Raw genomic sequence first — 20831 nt, 5'->3', positions numbered from 1 at the left:
GTTAAAAAAAATGCCACCGTTATCCCATGCTGCTTTAAGTTATTTCATTTTCGGACAAGAATTAAAACCCAACCATTTATGCTCTGACCACAGACAGATTGAAAAGTTAACAAATAACAACTTCCAGCTATCAGTGAGCAACATGTCTTTTGCAAAATTTCATTGGCGAAGCACAGACAAGCACCCTGCATGGATACTATGCACATATAAAGCACAACTTATTCTTTTTCTGCTTCCACAGCCTGCACCTTTAAAATATACAAACTAGGCAACAGTACGAGGTGTGAGGAGAGCTCCCTGGCACTGCCAGGACTAAAGCCACGTTCCAGACCGTTAAAGGACACTCGCGGACCAAGACCCCATGGCTGTGGTCAGCGATGGTGTTTTCCGCCCTGATTTCTGAAATGGCAGAACAACCCTATTAGCCAACCCCCCACCCCCCCCCAAATTAAAAAACCTCAGCAGAGCTCTGCTACAGATACACAAACAAAATGTGACACAATGAAGAAGCTGCATAAAAATACTTAAACCTAAGGTATTTGTAGTATACAGGATATACCCTGGCTTACCATATAAAAGTCACCAGATATTAAATAGCACTAAGTCCAAAACAAAGCAAGGAGATAAGATTCCATGTTGGATACCGTTTCAACACGAGGTGCATTTCAGATATTAAAGGAAATCCTTCATGTTAGTAAGTTTAAAAAAGCAAACATTTATCATATACATATATAAAATAAAGTTTTAGTATGATAAAACCTAGATTTTCTTAAATTATTTTTTAAAAGGACATCAAACTATATGATTGCTCAAGAGCAAACTTTAGTGTTTTGGTGAGCTGTACTTCACGTGACTTGTAGCAGTCGCATTTGGTAACACATACAGCATTTGCTATCTTGCTCTTTCTTTTGGGACCATATCTAACCAACAGGATTACTGGAGGCCCAATGAGTTACCTCAGAATTATTTGCTGGAATCAGGCAAATGGCAGTTTAGGAGCTTAAGTAAAAGAATTGTAGTGTTTTTTTGTTTGTTTTTTTTAACAAGAAAAAATCCAGTATAATTGCACATTTACATACAAAGAAAAAAAAAAGAAGCACAAAACAGGTTTTTTTCTTCTTTTTTCCAGAGAAGAGTTGTAAATTGATAAGGAAAAGGAACACACAGCACAACTGAAGGAATGTTGTGGAGCATCTATCTTCCCTGCCTTTATAAGGTCACTGGGTACTTCCTGAGGGAAAATAAATGCTACCAGGTACCGGCAATTGTTAGCAGTCAAAATTCACAGAGAAGTTGACGTTCATTCAAGCTAAACCTAGGCTTCTACTTAGTACAGTGTTACAACAATGTCTGACAGGACTAATTAATTCATACAGGGAATCCTGGAATATACATATTCCTAAGCATTAAAAGCAAGTGAGTTCTGTGGCAGATATTCCGGTTCACTTGCGTCTATGAGCTCCAACCATTCCTGCTATCACTGCTTTCTGTGGAGCTCTCCCTAAGTGCTTCCTGCCATGAAGTGTGTTTGTGTGGCTCTCATTTACCCTGTAGAAGTACAAGTGCTACCACTTTCACCCCCAAATTAGGAACTGAACAAAAAGATCTATTCAAATACAGTTCAAATTCATTTGTGTAGTTTTCACCAGGACACGTGACTGAGTGGTCAGCTGACAAAGGGAATGTTTGCTTGGGAGAGGAAAGCAGAGACAGAAAGTTAAAATGCCCATAATTCTCTCCAAGTCAGACCAGGGTGTACATTAAATTGGATAGAAAATGGTGCTTATTTGACCCAACTTTTGGTCTGTGCCTTTCAACTCCCTTTAGCTGCCTTTACCAGTGTGTCAAGACAACAGGAATGACCATTCTAACTCTGTATTCATATCCACAGAGACACACTTCATCAAAAACACCCATTATCAGTGGAGAACGTTTCAAACTCAGTGAGGGCATCGATTTCTTTTTTTCTCCAGAACAAAAAACCAACAACCACATTATATACCTTTCTAGGTAAAGTTATATCGGAAAGCCCACCTAGTTTAAGACCACAGAGGTAATATTCACTGAGGCCTTTTGATTTCAAGAGGCCAGATTCAATACTCCCACAGAGCCCTTCTCTAAGACTACGAGAGGCGTCTGGAAGGGAAAGCGAAGCCAGCCTCCCTGCTGCTCAGGAAAGCGGTATGTAAGACCACCATACCCTTTTCTAGAGGGCTTTCTGCAATTCCTACTTAAAACACACACACGCACACACACACACACACACACACACACACACACACAGACACACACACACACAGATTAGACTATCTGAACTACACTTCTCAAAATTTTTAAAAATGAAAATAAATAAAGGAATGATGGCTACTTTTGCTTTTTACACCCAAGGAACACATCCTAGACTTTAAATTTATCTCATTAACAGAACTTCTTCTCTTTGTTCTTATTTTAAAAGCGAAGACATCTCTTTTGCCAGCTGCAAAGGCATTGAAGCACAATAAAAGGCAAGAAAAGACCAAGGGAACCTAACCCTCCACAAAAGAATCCCCAAGCTGACAGGACGAAACTGAAAAACCAGATCCCACCAACGGCTTCTGCCTGCACGGCCTGGTTCCCCATCTTCACTTTAATAGGGCAGCGCTGATGGCCAAGGCTGTATGCACTGCAGCGGTCTCTTCTTGTACTAACGCATTCTCTACTTTTTTCTTTTCCTTTCTTCGTTTCAATAAAAAAAGAAGGAAATCACTGCCCATTTATTCTTTGACTTCTTCTCCATGATCCTGTGATTCCAATTTACATTTGATCTTGCTCCAGTATTCGGGTGACACGGGAGATACAGGGTCATGTTCAGAGCAGCAGAGACGGCCTTCCAGAGCGGAGGGCACCAGAGCCCCCTTTTCATGATCTTTGCAAAACGAACGTGGACAGAACTCACAGAAGGACACAGCTGCGCCGCCGCACTCATCGCACTGATGCCACGGGCACTCCCACTTTCCTAGTGTGGGCGGGAAGAAGGGAAGGATCCCAGTGAGTGCCTGTCCCCAACACCCACGAGACACCCCACTTCCCACCTTCCTCTCGGACTGGGGGCTGAATGCAGTTGACTACGACTCCAAACCTCAGCCAGCAGAGGTCTGGGTGCACCTGTCGGTGTGGCTGCGAGCTACTGCCCGAAACTCAGCTAGGAGCCAACTACCACCTGTGGTAATGGACAGTAAGACACCAGTCCTTGCTGGCCCACGGGCGTCCCCCATTTGCACTGAGACAGATTTTTCACTAGCAAAATCTTTGCTTGCTACTGTTGCTTGCTCTTTCCAACGCTTCCCATCCCACGGCTCCACACAGGGGACTAGACCGCCCGTACTCTGAGTCGGGCATGGTGGGCAGAGATGGAGTCGGGCGGGGCCTGCAGGCCGGGCTCACCGTAGGGCGGCTGGGGCAGGTTGAGGCAGAGCAGGTGGTAGGCTTTGGGGCAATCCTTCCTGTCGCACATGACCAGCTCGCCGCTGTCCCCGCACTGGAAGCAGTGATCCTCATGCAGCTGCTTCGGCTCTGTTTTGATTTTTCGTCTCTTCTGCTTCAGCTTAGCGTTTTTTGCCTTTTCTTCAGTTGTGGACGCACATGCCGACTGGCAGGAGAGAGGGGGTCATGGTTTTAACGATCACAGTGCGTGAAGCTTTACGTAAAAGGGAGATCCTACAACCTCACGTTCATTTAAATTCACCTGTTGTTCGGTTACCTAAAACACCAGGAGGGCTTACCCTGTCGCGGAACTGTAGTAAAAATAAATCATTTTTCATTGATTTTTTGAATAGGTGTTTTTTTTTTCCAAATTGCAAAGACAACTGAGATAGCATACACAAACCATAAAGTTCACCAATTTAAAGTGTATAATTCGGATACACTAAAGTGTATTAGGATAGTGTGAATTTTTTTTGAAGTTTTTGAAAAAGATCTTGCTAAGTTCAAATTCAATCAGAAACACAGACATTTTCAGAACCTAACAGTTCTCACTGAGATATGCTCTAGTGGGAGGTCGGAGTCTAAACTCTGGGTAAACGCAACTGCTGGCCTGCAAATTAAACCAGGTCCCCCTGGCCAGCACCTCCTGAGACAGCCCCAAACAAGCTTCTTCAGCAGCCCCTCCCCAGCCCCAGGGGCGCCCCCTGCAGCCACTGACCTTTGGCCGCACGCCGAGGAAACCACTGCAGTTATCCGCCCCGCAGTGGCACTCCGTCCTGCCATTGCCCAGACAGTCCAGGTTGTAATTAAATGTTAGCTCCATCCCTAGAACACAAGAGAGAGAAGTATTCAGACTCAAGTCCTGGGGGAGAGAAATGCTGTCAAAGACACACCCTCACAACGAAAAAAGAGACATAATTCTGACATGAAGACCCTTCCATCCTCCGTGTTCCACACTGAAGACGGTGATGGGAAAAAGGAAAAAAACAACGAAAAAAACCCAAAAAACTAGAGAAAAACATCCGATCCACCAATGATTAAAACAAAAATAAATATTCTACAAAGACCATCATATTCTTTTCACTGAAGTGGTCAAAGACCATGTGACAGAGATTAAGAATCTGAAATCTGTGCTCAAGAAAAATGGGTTCTAGTTTAGCTCTCTTTTCTAAAACTAATTTACACTAGTTTCTAAATAAACAAGATGACCGTGGAATTGTCACAGCCATACCATTTCCAGTAATTAATGCCTCACATTATGATCAGAAAAGACTTCAAAATGCACATTTACTACATACACCAAAGACCCAGGGACTCAAACTAGGAGGTCTAAGCTTGCTTTCTTTCGTCTTTTTTTTTTTTTTTAAATTTGGCCACACCATGCAGCAAATAGCGAATTCAATGTACACAGTCAGTCCCCTGCTTTTTACACATAACAGATTCCTAAGAACATGTGCCAGAGTTAAACAAGGGACTTCCTGTTATGAAGTGGTTTCTTTCTCAGAAATTAAAAAAATTACATTAAGTACTGAATTAAACCCTGTCTTTTTGCCGTTGCCTTTAAGGACAGATTTCTAGCATTTTAAAGGTTTTTTTGTTTTGTTTTTTTGGCCACACTGCTTGGCTGAAGGATCTTAGCTCCCCAACCAGGGACCAAACCTGGGCGCCCGCAGTGAAAGCACTGAGTCCTAAACACTGGACTGCCAGGGAATTCCCAGTTCAAGCTTTCTTTAGCTGGACCTCAGCAATCCACAGCGAGTGCTAGAAACACAGTTTACATCACTTTTAGCTACAGCATTTCTCTTCCCACCCATTTTTCTACAGACTTAACAAACGAGAAATTAAGTCTTGCTGTTATTGATGCTGGATGGGTAAGGAAAAATGAAAGCAGTAACTCTGCTTTGAGAAGCGTTTTATGTCTAATTTGAAACAGACTGATTTTTCAAACTAAAATACAAAACAAAACAACCTCCCGCAAACAAACGAAGAGACCAGTTGATGGTAACAACTGGTTAATATTTTCTTTAATATTAAAGAAAAAAAAGCTTAAACATTTGGTTACATTATACAGACAGCAATAATTTGGAGAACTAATTCAGTGGGATCATAGACACAGAATTCTGTGATACCCTCTCTTACTATGCTCCCTTTTGCAGGATATAGATGTTTACTTCCTACAGGCAGGTAACAATTCTAAATATAGCTCTTTATCTTATTTGAATAAATACTTGAGTGTCAAAACTTGTCTGACACTTGAGTGTCAGAATGTCCTGCCCTCAAAGACATACTTGCTTTCCGGGGAGGGGGCAGAGTCCCTTTTACCTGCAGGAATGTCACAAAGAGCAAAAAGGCCAACTCGAACATCTCCATTCACCGTCCACTTTTGTGTTTCACAGTTTGGATTACAACTGTGGTTCATAAAGCGAGAATAATTTCCCTTCGGGCCAGCGTCAATGATACGGTCCTTCAGAAAGAAAAGAAAGGAAAAGTTCCTTTGACATGAAACTGAGCACAAGCGTGTCTGAGAAACATCCAACTCAGGCGAGAGCCGCGAGGCAGCGCTGTTTGCCGCCAGCTGAGGTCCGACGACCCACAGCTCCGAAACTGTGCTCGCAGCACGACTGACTGAGGTCTCTACTTTACATGATGACCAAGTCAAAAGCAAGTAAGATAAAGTGGAGTTTAGTTTCTTTTAAAGTTTGTTTCTAGAAACAAACACACCACAGAATAACGCGACTGAGATCAGCTGGCCGTGGGCTTAGCGACAGGCATTTTCTGAGTAGACCGCTCTCGGCGCGGATGCCACTTGTGACGGGAACTATGGTGCTTTGCTGTCAGCCCTCCTTTCCTGCTCTAAGCAAGAAGCAAAGCTTGTAGGGGGGTAGATGGATGAGAGCTTAGGCCATAAAGAGGGAGGCAGGAAAAACAAGAAACTTCTCTGAATGAAGACTTGGAGATCTGACTGATGGAAGGGCTAGAGTTTGGGATATAATCTTCATAGTCTATTTTTACTTACACAAAAGTTCAAAATACCATAAAAAGCTCAACATTTTGGCTCCCTGAATTTAAACTCTGATAGTCTGGGAAAGCTCTAGAAGACGGAGCCTCCCAAGTGCTGTCCAGGTGGCTGCAGGGGTCACCGGCAGCGAGGCTAGGATTTAAGGGGCCAATGAGCAGTCACAAATAAATGGCATTTTATGTATATAAAGTGTATGTTCATGAAGGTGGTAAAACTTTCCAACAGTGACATATCAGTTAACATAGTGCTTCTTTTCAATGATTTCTGGTTCTTGTAAGGCTGTTCTGACTCAGTTTTAGAGACAGCCTGGAACACAGGAAACATGGGTACTAGTCTTGGCTCATCATTAAACTGTAACAAGATATCCAACAAATCACTTATGGCTGGATCTCAGTCTCTCGTCCTCTGTAAATCAGAGGACTGTTTTTTTTTTTTAAATCTTTTATTGAAGTATAGTTTTATTGAAGTATAGTTATTGGTGTACAATATAAGTTACAGATGTACAATACAGTGAGTCACAATTTTTAAAGGTTATACTCCAGAGGACTGTTGAAGAAATTAAATGAAATAGTTGTGCTGTCATGTGCATCAAACAGCACTCACAGTTACATGTATTAAACCAGAAGTTTTACTGTCATTTTTCTTTTGACAGCATTCATTTTTCCTAACTCATAAAAAAAGTTTAAATATATAGAACAATTTACAGTTAGGATTTTTGCTAAAGCAGAACTTTACTGGTGGTTTATAACTTAGAATTACAGAGCTAATTCTCTCCCTTGGGGATAAAGAAACTGAGGGCCAGGTCTTTCAGTGACTAAGAGCTGGGACTCAAATCCAGATGTGTCAACCCTGTTCCTGGTCATCTTCTCACTCACAGCGCGTCTCACATGACCTGTGCAAGATGCCAGTAATCATTCACTTTTGTACTCTGGTATAACGAGCATATTATAGTGGGACACACACTGGCTACTGCAAACCATTATAATTTGCTTGAGAAAAACCAAATGAGAGGAAGGAAACTGAGTTTAACCTAAGACCACCAAATTAAACCAAAAAATCCTTTTTTCTTACCAAAAAAAAAAAGCAATTTTACCTTGGTAACAGTTAACATATAAAAATTAGTTACACTGTTCTCGTGGGCTCGCTTGATTCGCAATCTGCATTCTTCCTCATCAATTAATTCGCCAACATATTCATTTACAAATTCACCCTGCAGAGGAGCACGCAATACATAAATGTACAATCAGTGTATCCTATTAGAAAGCATTCCTTAACACCACATGTATAATCCGAGAATTAACCAAAAACATTCCTGGAAATACAACTATAGTACAAAATAAAACCAGAAAATGGACATTGGTACAATCTACAGGCCTTATTCATATTTCACCGATTTCACAGGCACTCATTTGTGTGTGTTATGTGTGCATGTGTGTGGTGCTATGGGATTCTACCAGGTGTAGAGTCAGGTAACCACCACCACAAGCAAGATACAGAACTGTCCCATCAGCACAGATGCCCTGTGCTTCTCCTTCATAACCACATCCATCCTCCATCCCTAATTTGTTCTCCAACTCTATAGTTCTTCTAAAAATTTATTTTATTGAAGTATAGTTGATTTACAATGTTGTGTTAATTTCTGCCGTACAGCAAAGTGATTCAGTTATACATATATTCTTTTTCATATCCTTTTCCATTATGGTTTATCACAGGATATTGGATATACTTCCCTGTGCGAAAAACAGTAGGACCTTGTCCAACTCTATAGTTTTCGTCATTTTGAGAGTGTTCTATAAATGGAATCACAGTATGTAACCTTTAGAGATTGGATTTTTAAAGAAAAACTGAGCCTAATTCCCTTGAGATCCATCTAAGTTGAATGTATTAACAGTTCATTCTTCTGTCACTGGTGAGTGCTGTGCCACAGCAAGGAGGCACCACAGTTTGTGTGACCGGTCACCGGCTGGAGAACATGTGAATGGTCTCCGAGTTTTGGCTATTACAGATAAAGCCGCTGTGAGCACTCTGATAAAGTTTTTGTGCAGACAGAGGTTTTCATTTCTCTGGGATACATGCTGGGTCATATGGTGAGCACATGTTTAATTTTTTAAGAAACTGCTGAACTGCTTTCCGGAGTGGCTGTACCACTGCGCGTTCGCACCCTACTCTCCCCAGGTAGGAGAGATGCAGTTTCCCCACTTCCTCACCAACATGTGGTATAGTCCCTATTTCTCATTTTGCTGTTTGGTGTGTAGCGATAAGCTCCTTTTTAAATAAGTGTAAACACGGTACATTCAACCTTTCATGTTTACAAATGCATAAGCATTAACCCTTTTACCTCAAAAGCGTGGCTGATTCAGTCTAGGACAACAGCATTAGCTACAGGACTTACTGGTGTTACCAATACATTTTTAAGGTAAAGAAATGTCTTAGGCAGTAAATTAAAATGTATTTGCTTATTGCTTCACCAGACTTGTGTTCCTCCCCCGGCCCCCGACACAAATTCTCACTAGCCGTTCTCATAGCTCTTAGTATCACAGAACTGAGAGTACCAGTCATCTCAAGAGTACTATATTATATTTTCTGATTTTGATGAATAATTAAGAGCATAAGCCAATGTCCTTTCTCTACTGATAAAAAGACAAGATTGTGATTTCTGTGTAAGAGAAGGGCGCCTGTGGGTCAGCCTTTCCCTAGGTGGCCGGCCGGCCATGGGTGAGATGGGGGAGGAACCCCGCCTGCTTCAGGCAGCCACACGCTCGTTTCAGCTGGGCCTGGTCACCACAAGAGTGCACCTCAGGCTTCTTCTCTCCCCCATTTTAACTGACAGTACAAGCTCTGACAAAGAGTTAGAAAAGAACCGCACTTCATCTCTAACTGCAACACCACGGCAGGACCGCTCTGCACGTTCAGGTCCTACGCACTGTGGCCCAGAGTGGCTTTTCCTACACCCAGTTTGGACTTGGACCCCGGCTGCTGAAAACATTCTGCACCTTTGTATGGTATCACCACCCTCACCAGGTAGAAGATTTCATTGCCGTCTTGGCTGCACTGCCACCTAGTGTTCCTTTATTCTATGGCAAGTTTCCTTTAATGAAAACCTACAGAGCAGAATTTAAACCAAATCAGCTCCGCTTCATGTTTTTTTTAACAAATTGGGATTCAAGTTAAGGTTTCATTTGAAGAAAGGGTTCTGTGGCTTGAAAGGCCTGAAAACCATTTATTATAGTTTATATTTACTATTCTATGAAAATTGGTGAATACAGAAAGGTGAAAGTGCTGATATCAAACATGAGGCGTGGAAGTCTCGTAAACTCGATACCATTGTGAATAAATGTCTCTAGCTATTTTGTAAAAGAAATACTTTAGGCATCCAAAAAGTGACAAATCTTTAGCCTCAAAGAGTTGCTCACTGGACTTAAAACCATTAACTGTGAATTCAATTATGGATTAAAAATAACAAAATAAAGAACTTTTAGGGAATTCCCTGGTGGTCCTGTGGTTAGGACTCCACACTTTCACTGCTGAGGGCCCAGGTTCAACCCCTCGTTGGGGAACTAAGATCCAGCAAGCCGCGCAGTGTGGCCAAAAAAACCAAAAAAAAACTTTTAAAATGCTAGAAATCTGTCCTTAAAGGCAATGGCAAAAAGGCAGGGTTTAATTCAGTACTTAATGTAATTTTTTTAATTTCTAAGAAAGAAACCACTTCATAACAGGAAGTCCCTTGTTTAACTCTGGCACACGTTTTTAGGAATTGTTACGTGTGAAAAGAAGGGGACTGACTGTGTACATTCAATTTGCTATTTGGTTTCTGTCCCCTAAGTATACCCAAACCTTCTCCATGTTGCTACAGTCTTTATGATTATGCTGTTCAGTGACTGTATATTTCTAGCTATTTTGTAAAACACCAATTGTCTTAACATTAGCAATTCCTCAAGTGCTAAAGTGCAGAATAATCCTGATTGTATTTTCTTTTCTCTTAATTATATCATTAATTTAGTAAATTAGAATATGGTTTAGAATAAGTGTTATTAAATAAATGTTATTAAAAGATGTTAACATGGTATTAAACTGGATAGATTTCAGGATGGCTCCCCAAACTCCCCTGAAATCATAAGCAAAAATTTGCAAGTGATATGCAGGGCATTAAAGTAATATCAAAACATGTGCATTATATGATGCCATTCTAAACGCAGATGGCCTTTGACCAGGCGACCCAATCCACAAACCCAATGCATTGGCAAATCCCGTTGGCTCTACCTTTAAAATGTCAGAAATCCAACCACTTCCTTCCTACTCAACTACAACCCTAGTTAGTCCAGGCCACCAGCATCTCTCTCCGGGACTGTAATGGTCTCCTTTTTATTGCTCTCTCTCCATGATCATAAATTCCCCACAGTACAGCCCAAGTTATTCTTCTGAAGCCCAGACTCTTAAGGTGGCCCCAGTGACCCCTGCCTGCTGGTGCTCACGCCGTTGTGTAATCCCCTCCCCTGGAGACAGCAGGACCTGTGACTTGCTTCTAAGCAACAGAATGTGGCCCAAGTGACAGGATGTGATTACGTGAGTTTGTTACATTAGGGCTTCAGCATCCATCCTGCTGGAGCGTCTCTTTCCCTCGCTGGCTGTAAGGAAGCAAACAGCCAGCCCTGTTGGAGAACCCCATCTGGCAGGGAACTGCAGGAGCCTCTGGAAGCCAAGAGCAGCAAGACAACAATAACCACAAACCCAAACCCAAAACACCTAATGCTCTCAGACCTAGCGCCGTGAAGAACAGAACTGTGCCAGCAGCCGTGCAAGCTGGGAAGCCGGATCCTCCCCTAGTTGAGGCACAAGAATGAGAATCCAGCCAGGTCAGTGCCCTGACCGCAACCTGGTGAGCCCCTACGTAGAGGACCCAGCTACGCACTGACCTATAGGATCCGTGGGATAGTACGCTGTGTGTTATGCTGTAAGTTGCCAAGTCTGTGGTAATCCTGTTAAGCAGCAACAGAAAACCAACACATCGAGGCAGACGGACGCCCTCCCTACTAAACTCCGCCAGAAGTCCCTGTCCCGAGGCCGACGAGGCCCCGCACAACCTGGTCCCGCTGCCCCTCTACCTTGCCACCCGCCCACCTCCCCGGCCCTCCTCTGCTCCCTCTCCAGCTCCCTGCTGTCCTGGCGCAGGAGGGCCTTCACTCCGGCCTGCTCTTCCATGTGCCTGCACGCCCTCCTCGCTCACACGTTCGGGTCAGACCTTCCTGAACCCAGTCCCTGTCACCCCTACCCTCTTTGACAGCTTTGTTTTTCTTGGTGGCATTTGGTGGTAAGTGGCGCCACATGTCTATCATCTGTCCCTGGTGGACTCACAAAGGCGCCCTGCTCACTGCTGTCTTCCAAGTGCCTAGCACAGCCCCAGGCACAGGGAAGCCGCTGAACAAACACGTGCTGAATGAGTGAGCTTCACCCAAGCAATCTGACCTACAGAAACGGATGACAGATGATCAACAGAATGAAAGAATGTGTGTGTGTGTACACACACACACACACACACACACACACACACACACATTTATTGGAAAACAGGCTGTGTAAATGATGGTACATTTTACTATGGAATACAATGAGACTATGAAAAACAATGAGGTGAAATCTGTATTACGGCCATAAAAATAATTTTCTGATACATTAAGTGGGAAAAAAGAATAATATGTATGATTATATTGATGTTTAAAAAACCCTACAAATACAGAATATATGAATATGTATTTGCATATGTGTTTATGTGTAGAATTGCAAAGAAAATGTTCTAAAAGGCTACATACCAACCTATGGACAATGGTCCTGTCCATTTGAGGGTGAAGGAGGAATTTCACGCTTTATTATCTGTTTTTGTATTGTTTGATTTTCTTTACTACATTATATGGTATTTCTTCATGACAAAGGTGATTTTTTAAAAGGCAGAAAAATGCCAAGAATAATTTTAAATTCCCACTAGGCCTGTCTTCTCTCACTAAACACGGCTCCAAGTTCTATATGTTGGCAGGTGGGGGGAAGGGTGGAGGTGGGGGCTTGTTTTAAAACAGATTGTTCAGGCCTGTCACCAATATTTCAGGTGGCACTGTTTTAACAAGGACCCCGGAAGATTCTCAGGATATCTAAAGGTTGAGAGCCACTGTTTGAATAGCAGGATTTACTGGTGATTTTCAATTTTCTTTGAGCTATTTGCATTAAAATATCTTCTACAATGGACATGTATTTCTCATGTTAAACAAAGAGACTGCTTTGAAAAATTGCTTCAAAGTATAAGAATGAAGATAATTTATAAGTATCAAAGATCTCAACTTTTTCCAGTTGCTTCTGTATATATGATCTAGTTTGAGACTAGCAACAACTCTTAAACATGTAGGGCAGGAATTATGTCCATTTTAGAGATGAAAAAAACTGGGGCTCAGCGAGGTTAAGTGACTTGACCAGGGCTTCATGGCTAATGAATTATGATGTTGGAGCAAAGTCCTGGGGTTGCTAGTTTCTGTCTCAGTACGCCCTTAACTTTACTCTTTTTCCTTTACATATTTTAAATCTAGTTTGCTTAACAAGTAAAAATTATTTCAAATAGAATTACCAGTGTCCCTTCTCCTTTTTGACTGATCATAGGAAACCCAAAGGTTATGTGTATTTTATTTTTTTAATTAAAAAATTTTTTAACGTCTTTATTGGAGTATAATTGCTTCACAGTGGTGTGTTATGTGTATTTTATTACTACCTCTTTTTACTGCTCCCTCTTTGCTCAAGAAGTGCCAAACTCTCAGCTTCGGAAGTTTCAAAATTCTGGAATAAATCCCCATGTATTTAATCCTTATTGAAGCATTTCTAAGAGGCATAGGTCCTGGTCTGTTCCGCCACTGCCCCCATCCCACGCTACCTTCTTGATGCTCCTTTTGGTCCTGAGGCCCCAGCCTCTCCGCTCCGTCTTGATGATTTCTGCGTCCGGGTAGAGCCTCTTGGTGAAGCACTGGTTCTGGCAGCGCTCCCCTGCCGGGCACACCTGCGGGTGACACTCGTACTGCAGCATTCTGTTCAGGCACTCGGACTCCAAGCCACACGGGTTCTCGTCAGCCGGCTTGCAGTTACAGCGGGGAATCTCTGACAGGTCTGCAACCTGGATCTGTACCTTTCCTATCACTTTGTTAGCCTGAACAACAAAATCACAAATGGGAGGGAGGAATTTGAACAGGACACAGGAAACACCCAGGCCCTCTTGGCTCTGCTACTGCCCTGTGGTGTGACCCTGAGAAAGGCTCTTTATCTTGATCATAATTTCCCCATGAATAAGCTAAGACTAATAGCTGTCTCTCCTTAGTTGACAAAAATATCAAAACCTGATGTGAGTTCTCACTTATTTATCCTGTGTATTTCTCCTTCTACCAGTTGATGACAATTTCAAAACTGAAAACCACTGTGGGCTGTCTGGAAGAAAGGGGTTAAATCCCTATATTTTTATTCGGTCACATGGCAAACTGATGGATCAAGAACAGGTTTCCCCATCAAACGTATTTGCTCCTCGGTGTGAGGGGCTCATCAGAGCCCCCATCAACCCAGGGCAGCAACCCCGGCTCCCGGCTGATACTCCAACAGAAGCTCTCAGGTTGTTCTGCAGAAGACTGGGTGGTAATTAGCAAAAGTTTTTATAAGACAACAAGGGCCTCTAACTACTAAGAGAGCAATGCATTTCATCTTGTCTGTCAAAGAGCAATGTTTTCACGGGTAAAGACTCACTTTGATGTGTTTGTAAGGAGGGGGTTTTCTTGAGTTTTTTTCAATCTCTAGTGCTTCTTTACTTTCTCTTTGCGCTTTCAATTCCTGGAAACGTTTTGCAGCTTCTTCCAACGCTGCCAATAAGACCAAACAAAGTATATAAATACCAAAAACCAAATAAACAAAAAACATTAAGAGATTAGTTTTACCCTGCCTTCCCAACACACTGAATCTGGCCGGAGGGTTTCTTTTTAAAATTATATTCTGGAAATAACCATTTACCACCAGGACAGGGTAACACTGAAATAGGATATAACTCCTTTACGGCTGAACACTGTGCCCTGTGCAGGCTGTTGCTTCGGAGGAGAGGTCCCACTTCAATGATCAGAGGTTTCCACGTGGACCAGAGAGCAGCTCTTTACCTCGTACCAGATTCAAATTCACTTTACTCTTACCCAGAAAGCCAAACTTCCTGGCAACTTGTTGCAAAAGCAGCTGTAAGGCTCTTCCTGGGAAGCATTTAGTCTGACTATCTTACAAAGGAGCTTCACTTGATTAAGAAGACTATGTATTTCCAGAATAATCTCTATGTTTGTAGTAAGATCACTGAGGGAGCTCCTTTCACGTACACAGCACAGTCTACTACACTGAATGTATTTTTCCAGCTGACTGGATTGTGATGTGGTTCTAATGTAATTGGAAACTTATGGAGGCCGGATCATAACACCTGGTGAAAACTCTCTAACACCAGAAACACATCTTATGCAAGTTAGGAGGTGTGGAGAGATCAAGCCAGGGGTGTTAGTTCTGAGCCACTGTGAACGTTGTCCAACGTACCTTTTTTGAAGGTCTTGTTAATACTAGTCTGTCCCTCAGCAAAGCTTTTGTCTCCTTCGACGTAAGGGAACACTCTGCCCTGGTGTACCCAGTAGTAGTCGTGAGAACCGAAGAAGAACACGGGGAAGTCCCCCAGGTCGTGCTTGAGGCCCTGGATGTTGAGTGGCACAGACCGGGGGTTGCAGATCTCCGCTGGCCACCACCTGAAAGCAGGAGGATGAAATCGCACTACGCTTTACGTGGCTGCTGGGAGCCAAAAAACAAAGGTTGTGTACTTCGCAATTTTTATTCAGAATCTAAGGACACAAAATACCTCGCTTATCTTTAATCCTGCCCAAACGACACGTCATTTAACAACACAATGAATGAAATAGTGAACACAGACTAAACAAACTAGGCCCTAAACACCCAATCTAGTTTCTTCCTTAAAAAATTAATATTTGATATTTATAAAAGAATGTATATCATGAAAAGAAAGCATAATAATAAAGTAACAATGAAACCACTATACAACTTAAGAATCAGAATTTACCAATAATATTCCAAACCAGATTTCAGTCCTAGGAAAGTCATGTTTTTCTCCAAATGTGACATTCTTAATACCAAGTCTGTCTTTATTCCTAGTAATCAAGGGCATCATTTGAGAATAAACTGATGCTACAGTAAAGAAAGCCCACTCCCATTCAAACTGGTATTTTCTGACTCTCTAATCAACCAGGATAAATACTTTCTGGTCAAATGAACTAGGTTTATATCAGTGTATATTTCAGAATCTAATTCATCTTAGATCATAATAAATGGGAGATTTGGGACAGGACTGAAAACATAACTCCTTCATGCGACGATGACTGTGTCCACAGCAATCACTGAGGGAACCACCTGTGAGGCTCATTGGACAGTTTCCCACAATTGGGCAAGTCAGGAATTGTAGTATATAAGATCATCGATACCAAGAGTAGATATATACAAACTTAAATTTCTTTCAGTCTCTTATTTATAGATGCCTAATAAAATTGTTTATTTAATGAACAACGACATTACTGAGAAGATAAATGATGGCACGGTCGCATTCCCAGATTTATAGTGCGACCAAGAACACGCTTCATCTAAAAGCACTCCGTGTCCATCTAAGAGTTAATTAAAAACGTGGGTAGAAGTCCGTGCTCAAATTGTTAAAACAAAACAACACTCTTTTGTGTAATCAGTATTTAGCTCCCCCTCAAAGCAGGCTGGGCGGTGGTCGTATTTCCGAATCGCGTCAAGGCGTGCCGGGAGCTCGCGGTAAGTGCAAGCACTGGCTCAGGTAGACAGAGGCACGCTTTCTGCCAGCCTTGTTCCAGGCACTCACCTCCCCCAGGAAGCTTCACAGCAGAATAACTAGCTATTGAAAAGAAACAGTTTCGTGGGGCCCAGAAAGGCCTGATTGGAAAAAATACATTAAGAATTAGTTCATGGATGTGAGTCTTTGCAAAATGAACAAGAAGAATATGAGCTGCATATGAAATCTCAGTGAATTGTGAATGGGAGCACTGCTTTGGGCTTCTTTAAAATGTAATGTGATAGCACAGGGGGATGAGCTCGGTGCTTTGTGACCACCTAGAGGGGTGGGATGGGGAGGGTGGGAGGGAGACGCAAGAGGGAGGGGATATGGGGGTATAGGTATACGTATAGTTGATTCACTTTATTATATAGCAGAAACTAACATGCTATTGCAAAGCAATTATACTCCAATAAAGATGTTAAAAAAATGTAATGTGATTAAAATTTAAGTATTAAAATTAAGTCAAATATATTTTCGTATTCATAAGTTTTTTAAAAAAGGAAATATGTAATGTACGGCACAGTGACTACAGTCACTGCTAAGAGACTATATTTGAAAGCTGCCAAGAGAGCAAACTTTAAAAGTTCTCATCGGAGTTCAGGCTTTTCTGGCACTAGCTGTCCTGAACTCCTAGCTTGGCTCCCTGTCATAAACACTGCACCCTCCTTCACCACACACAAAAAAAGTTCTCATCACAAGAAAAAAAAATGTGTAACTATATATGGTGACGGATGTTAACTAGACTTATTGTGATCGTTTTGCAATACAGACAATGTCGAGTCATCGTGTTGTATACCTGAAACTAATATAATGTCAATTATATTTCAAAAAGAAGGCAAAAAAACTTTTAAAAAGGAAATATTCTGAAATGTGTTTGAAGATCTAAAGGCTCCTTACACTGTTTTAGATATTTCTTATCCAGGAATGTCTTATCTATTATTTGTCAAACCTGCACCCCTCCCCTCCTGGAAAGATATATATTTTTAATTATAAAAGCAATGTGTGCTGGTCAGAATCGCCATCACTAAAAAGTCTACAAATAACAAATGCTGGAAAGGGTGTGGAGAAAAGGGCACCCTCCTACGCTGTTGGTGGGAATGTAAGTTGGTGCAGTCACTATGGAAAACAGCACGGAGGTTCCTCAGAAAACTAAAAATAGAGTTACCATGTGATCCAGCAATCCCACTCCTGGGCATATACCTGGACAAAACTATAATTCAAAAAGATACATGCACCCCTATGTTCACAGCAGCACTATTCACAATAGCCAAGACACAGAAACAACCTAAATGTCCATCGACAGATGAATGAATAAAGAAGAGGTGGTACATATATACAATGGAATACTACTCAGCCATAAAAAAGAATGAAAAATGCCATTTGCAGCAACATGGATGCATCTAGAAATTATCATACTAAGCGAAGAAAGTCAGAAAGAGAAAGACAAATACCATATGATATCACTTATATGTGGAATCTGAAATATGACACAAATGAACCTATCTACAAAACAGAAACAGACTCACAGACATAGAGAACAGACCTGTGGTTGCCAAGGGGGCTGGACGGGAGGGAGAGGGATGCACTGGGAGTTTGGGATTAGCAGATGCAAACTATTATACATAGGATGAATAAACAACAAGGTCCTATTGTACAGCACAGGGAACTATATCCAATCTCCTGGGATAAACCATAATGGAAAAGAATATAAAAAACAAATGTATGTATGTGTATCACTGAGTCAGTTTGCTGTAACAGCAGAAATTAGTACAACACAACACTGTAAATCAACTACACTTCAATAAAAAAAAAGACTATACCTTTAAAATTATTAAATGTAACTTTATGGAAAAAAAAAGCAATGTGTGTTTCTTTTAAAAATTAAAACAGTGCAGAAATGTATAACAGAAAAATTGAAAATGGCTCCCCCTAATAATCTCATGCCTCAGACTATTAACATTAGATGTTTTTTTTCCAGGTAATAATAAAAACATATTATATCTAGATCTACAGTTTTTAAAAGCTGTATAAACACATGGAGAGATAATGTATATACTGTTCAACATACTTCCTAAAATTAACTATATATTGTGGATACCCTCCCATGTTACTATACGCACCTGCATATTCCTTCTTTTGGCTTCCAGGTATTCTAAAATATGGATACACTGCAATTTATCTGACAAATACCCTACTCACTGAACATTTGGATTATTTAAATTTTTGCAATTAGAAATAATACTGCAATGAACACCCCTATAAGTACACTTCTGCCCATTTGTCCAATTCTTTTCCTTAGATAAATTCCCTGAAGGGGAACTACTGGGTCAAAGGGATGCACAGTTACAAGTCTGATATGTGATGCCTTACTTGGACAGGAGCACTTGTCTCCCCATGCCCTCCTGAGCTGCAAAATTATTACTCTTAAACCTTTGCAAGTCTGTTAACTGAAAAATAAACTCTTTGTTTTTAATGTACATTGATTTTTAGTGAGGCTGAGCATTTTTTACATGTCTATTTTCTATTCCTTTGCAAACTGGCTCTTTCTCTTCTTTGCTCCTTTTTCTTTCTTTTTTTTTTTTTTTTTTGCGGTATGCGGGCCTCTCACTGTTGTGGCCTCTCCCGCTGCGGAGCGCAGGGTCCGGACACGCAGGCTCAGCGGCCATGGCTCACGGGCCCAGCCACTCCACAGCATGTGGGATCCTCCCGGACCGGGGCACGAACCCGTGTCCCCTGCATCAGCAGGCAGACTCTCAACCACTGTGCCACCAGGGAAGCCCAGCTCCTTTTTCTAGGGAAGGTATTTTTCTTTTCTTACTGAGAGTAGAAGAGTTCCCCTGGTTTGATATTTGCCTTTTAAAACTTTGTATCTTTTGCCATAAAGTATAAAATTATTTATGTATTCAAACTGTCCATTTTTAAAAAAGAGCTTGGAGATTTCCCCGACATATGTTAAAAAAAAATAGCTGGGGGGGAGCTTCTCAATGCCCCTTATCTCAGCTAAAAACTAAGTTTTTAAGGTTAAATAGGTAAGCAAGCAGTGTATTTAAAACAGAGAAAATGACATAGCCCTTGTTAAAAAAAATTACAGTATGTTTGAAATTCTACAGAAACATATTATACTTAGGATTCTAATTGAAAAGCAGAACTCTACTATGTGTGTGTGTTTGTGTTTTTTTTAAACCAAGGATGGACTTACACTGACACATCATAATCACCTAGTTTACCTTCGAATTCACTCTTGGTGTTGTACATTTTATGGGTTTAGACAAATGCATAGTGGCATTTATTCAACATTATAATATTATACAGAGCATTTTCACTGCCTTCAAAGTCCTCTGTGTGTTCTCTTGAATAGTATCTATTTTCTTAGTAAAATTATAAACATATGCCTCAAAATGTAAAATGCAGAGTTTAAAAAAACATCATTATTCCTGTTCACTTAAAGGCTTGTTAAAAACAGGCTTCTTAAAAGGAGGAAGATTTATTAAAATAATGGCAATCACACATACTTCTTGCTTCATTCCCTTAAGATCTAAAGGCTCCTAATGAAATAATCTCTCTCTTTAAATTCTAAAAAGCTCTCTCTTTGCACACAATTTAGAGCTTCTAGCTAGAACTATAATGGACTAGATTTAGGGGTAAAAAGAGCTATTTTGGCCAGGATATAAACTCTTAACTTTATTAGAAATCAGAAATTAATATAAATCTAATTAGAGTGCAAAAAAAAAAATCTTCCCCACTCTCCACATGAAAGCTTTTATTTTAAAATCTATTAGTACCATAGTCCATTAGGAAAAAGTAACTTTCAGAACTTAAAAACAAAAGTCAACCAACTCATAAAAAATATCTATCAACCACTAACCTTCCCAGTCTTCTAAAAACCCAGACTCAAACTATGTTTCTTCTCTTTCTGTTTCTAAGGAAGTTGCAGCACTGTGCTGCTTTTTCTACCTATTTCCTAGCCACTTTGTGTACAGGCTATGAACTACTGAACAGTAACTGAATACTTCCTCTTTGTCCTTGGAAAAACTTGCCTGTAATTTCCCAATTTGACCCAAACAATCTGCTTGTAATGTAGTTTCTTGCCAGCTTTACAGTCATTGCAATTCCAGCAGCCTTCTGGCATCTCTATGCTCAGGCACTCCGGGTGGAAGGAAGCCGGGCACGACTCACAGCAGAGCAATCTTCCACCTTGAAACAAACAAACAGTCTTAATAACTGAGAAAAGAGGAAAGAGAGAGAGACAAGAGAGAAAGTTATCTTTTACCTGCATTAAATTTGATTCAGATTGAGGGAAATTAACCAAGGGACTGAGTTATATTTTAGTGATGGATTAAAATACAAAGCAATGAACAGATTTAGCTGAAGTAGCCCTTTCCAGGGAGGGCTTCAGTGGCCAGAAACTCAAAGCCTTTGAGTAGTAGGAAAAACATTACTCTTTATCCCTCT

At 41.1% G+C, this 20831-nt stretch overlaps 2 protein-coding genes across 8 annotated transcripts in view; one reads left to right on the top strand and one right to left on the bottom strand.

Annotated features, from left to right (window-relative positions):
* The window catches only part of DDHD2 (DDHD domain containing 2), a 37373-nt gene extending 34789 nt beyond the window's left edge, over nt 1-2584 (top strand). The window contains exon 19 of one of the 3 annotated variants that reach the window (XR_009517897.1): nt 2456-2584. The gene's annotated coding sequence lies outside the window, so the exon portion shown is untranslated. Of the gene's footprint in view, nt 1-2425 lie in introns of all 3 variants that reach the window. The other 2 variants (XR_009517898.1, XM_060001357.1) reach the window with 2 other exon arrangements.
* The window catches only part of NSD3 (nuclear receptor binding SET domain protein 3), a 108046-nt gene continuing 89760 nt past the window's right edge, over nt 2546-20831 (bottom strand). For 4 of the 5 annotated variants that reach the window (XM_060001352.1, XM_060001351.1, XM_060001349.2 and 1 more), the window contains 9 exons: nt 20417-20573; nt 15059-15261; nt 14243-14355; nt 13389-13658; nt 7575-7691; nt 5785-5926; nt 4181-4287; nt 3424-3628; nt 2546-2995 (listed from right to left, as the gene is read on the bottom strand). In XM_060001352.1, the coding sequence (XP_059857335.1) occupies nt 2754-2995; nt 3424-3628; nt 4181-4287; nt 5785-5926; nt 7575-7691; nt 13389-13658; nt 14243-14355; nt 15059-15261; nt 20417-20573 (1556 nt within the window). In that variant the 3' untranslated portion in view covers nt 2546-2753. The remainder of the gene's footprint in view (nt 2996-3423; nt 3629-4180; nt 4288-5784; nt 5927-7574; nt 7692-13388; nt 13659-14242; nt 14356-15058; nt 15262-20416; nt 20574-20831) is intronic. The other variant, XM_060001353.2, reaches the window with a different exon arrangement.

This window comes from Delphinus delphis, chromosome 21 (assembly GCF_949987515.2).
Source record: "Delphinus delphis chromosome 21, mDelDel1.2, whole genome shotgun sequence".
Taxonomy (NCBI): Eukaryota; Metazoa; Chordata; class Mammalia; order Artiodactyla; family Delphinidae; genus Delphinus; species Delphinus delphis.
The sequence above is the reverse complement of the archived record's forward strand: the minus strand, read 5'-3'. Positions and strand labels throughout refer to the sequence as shown.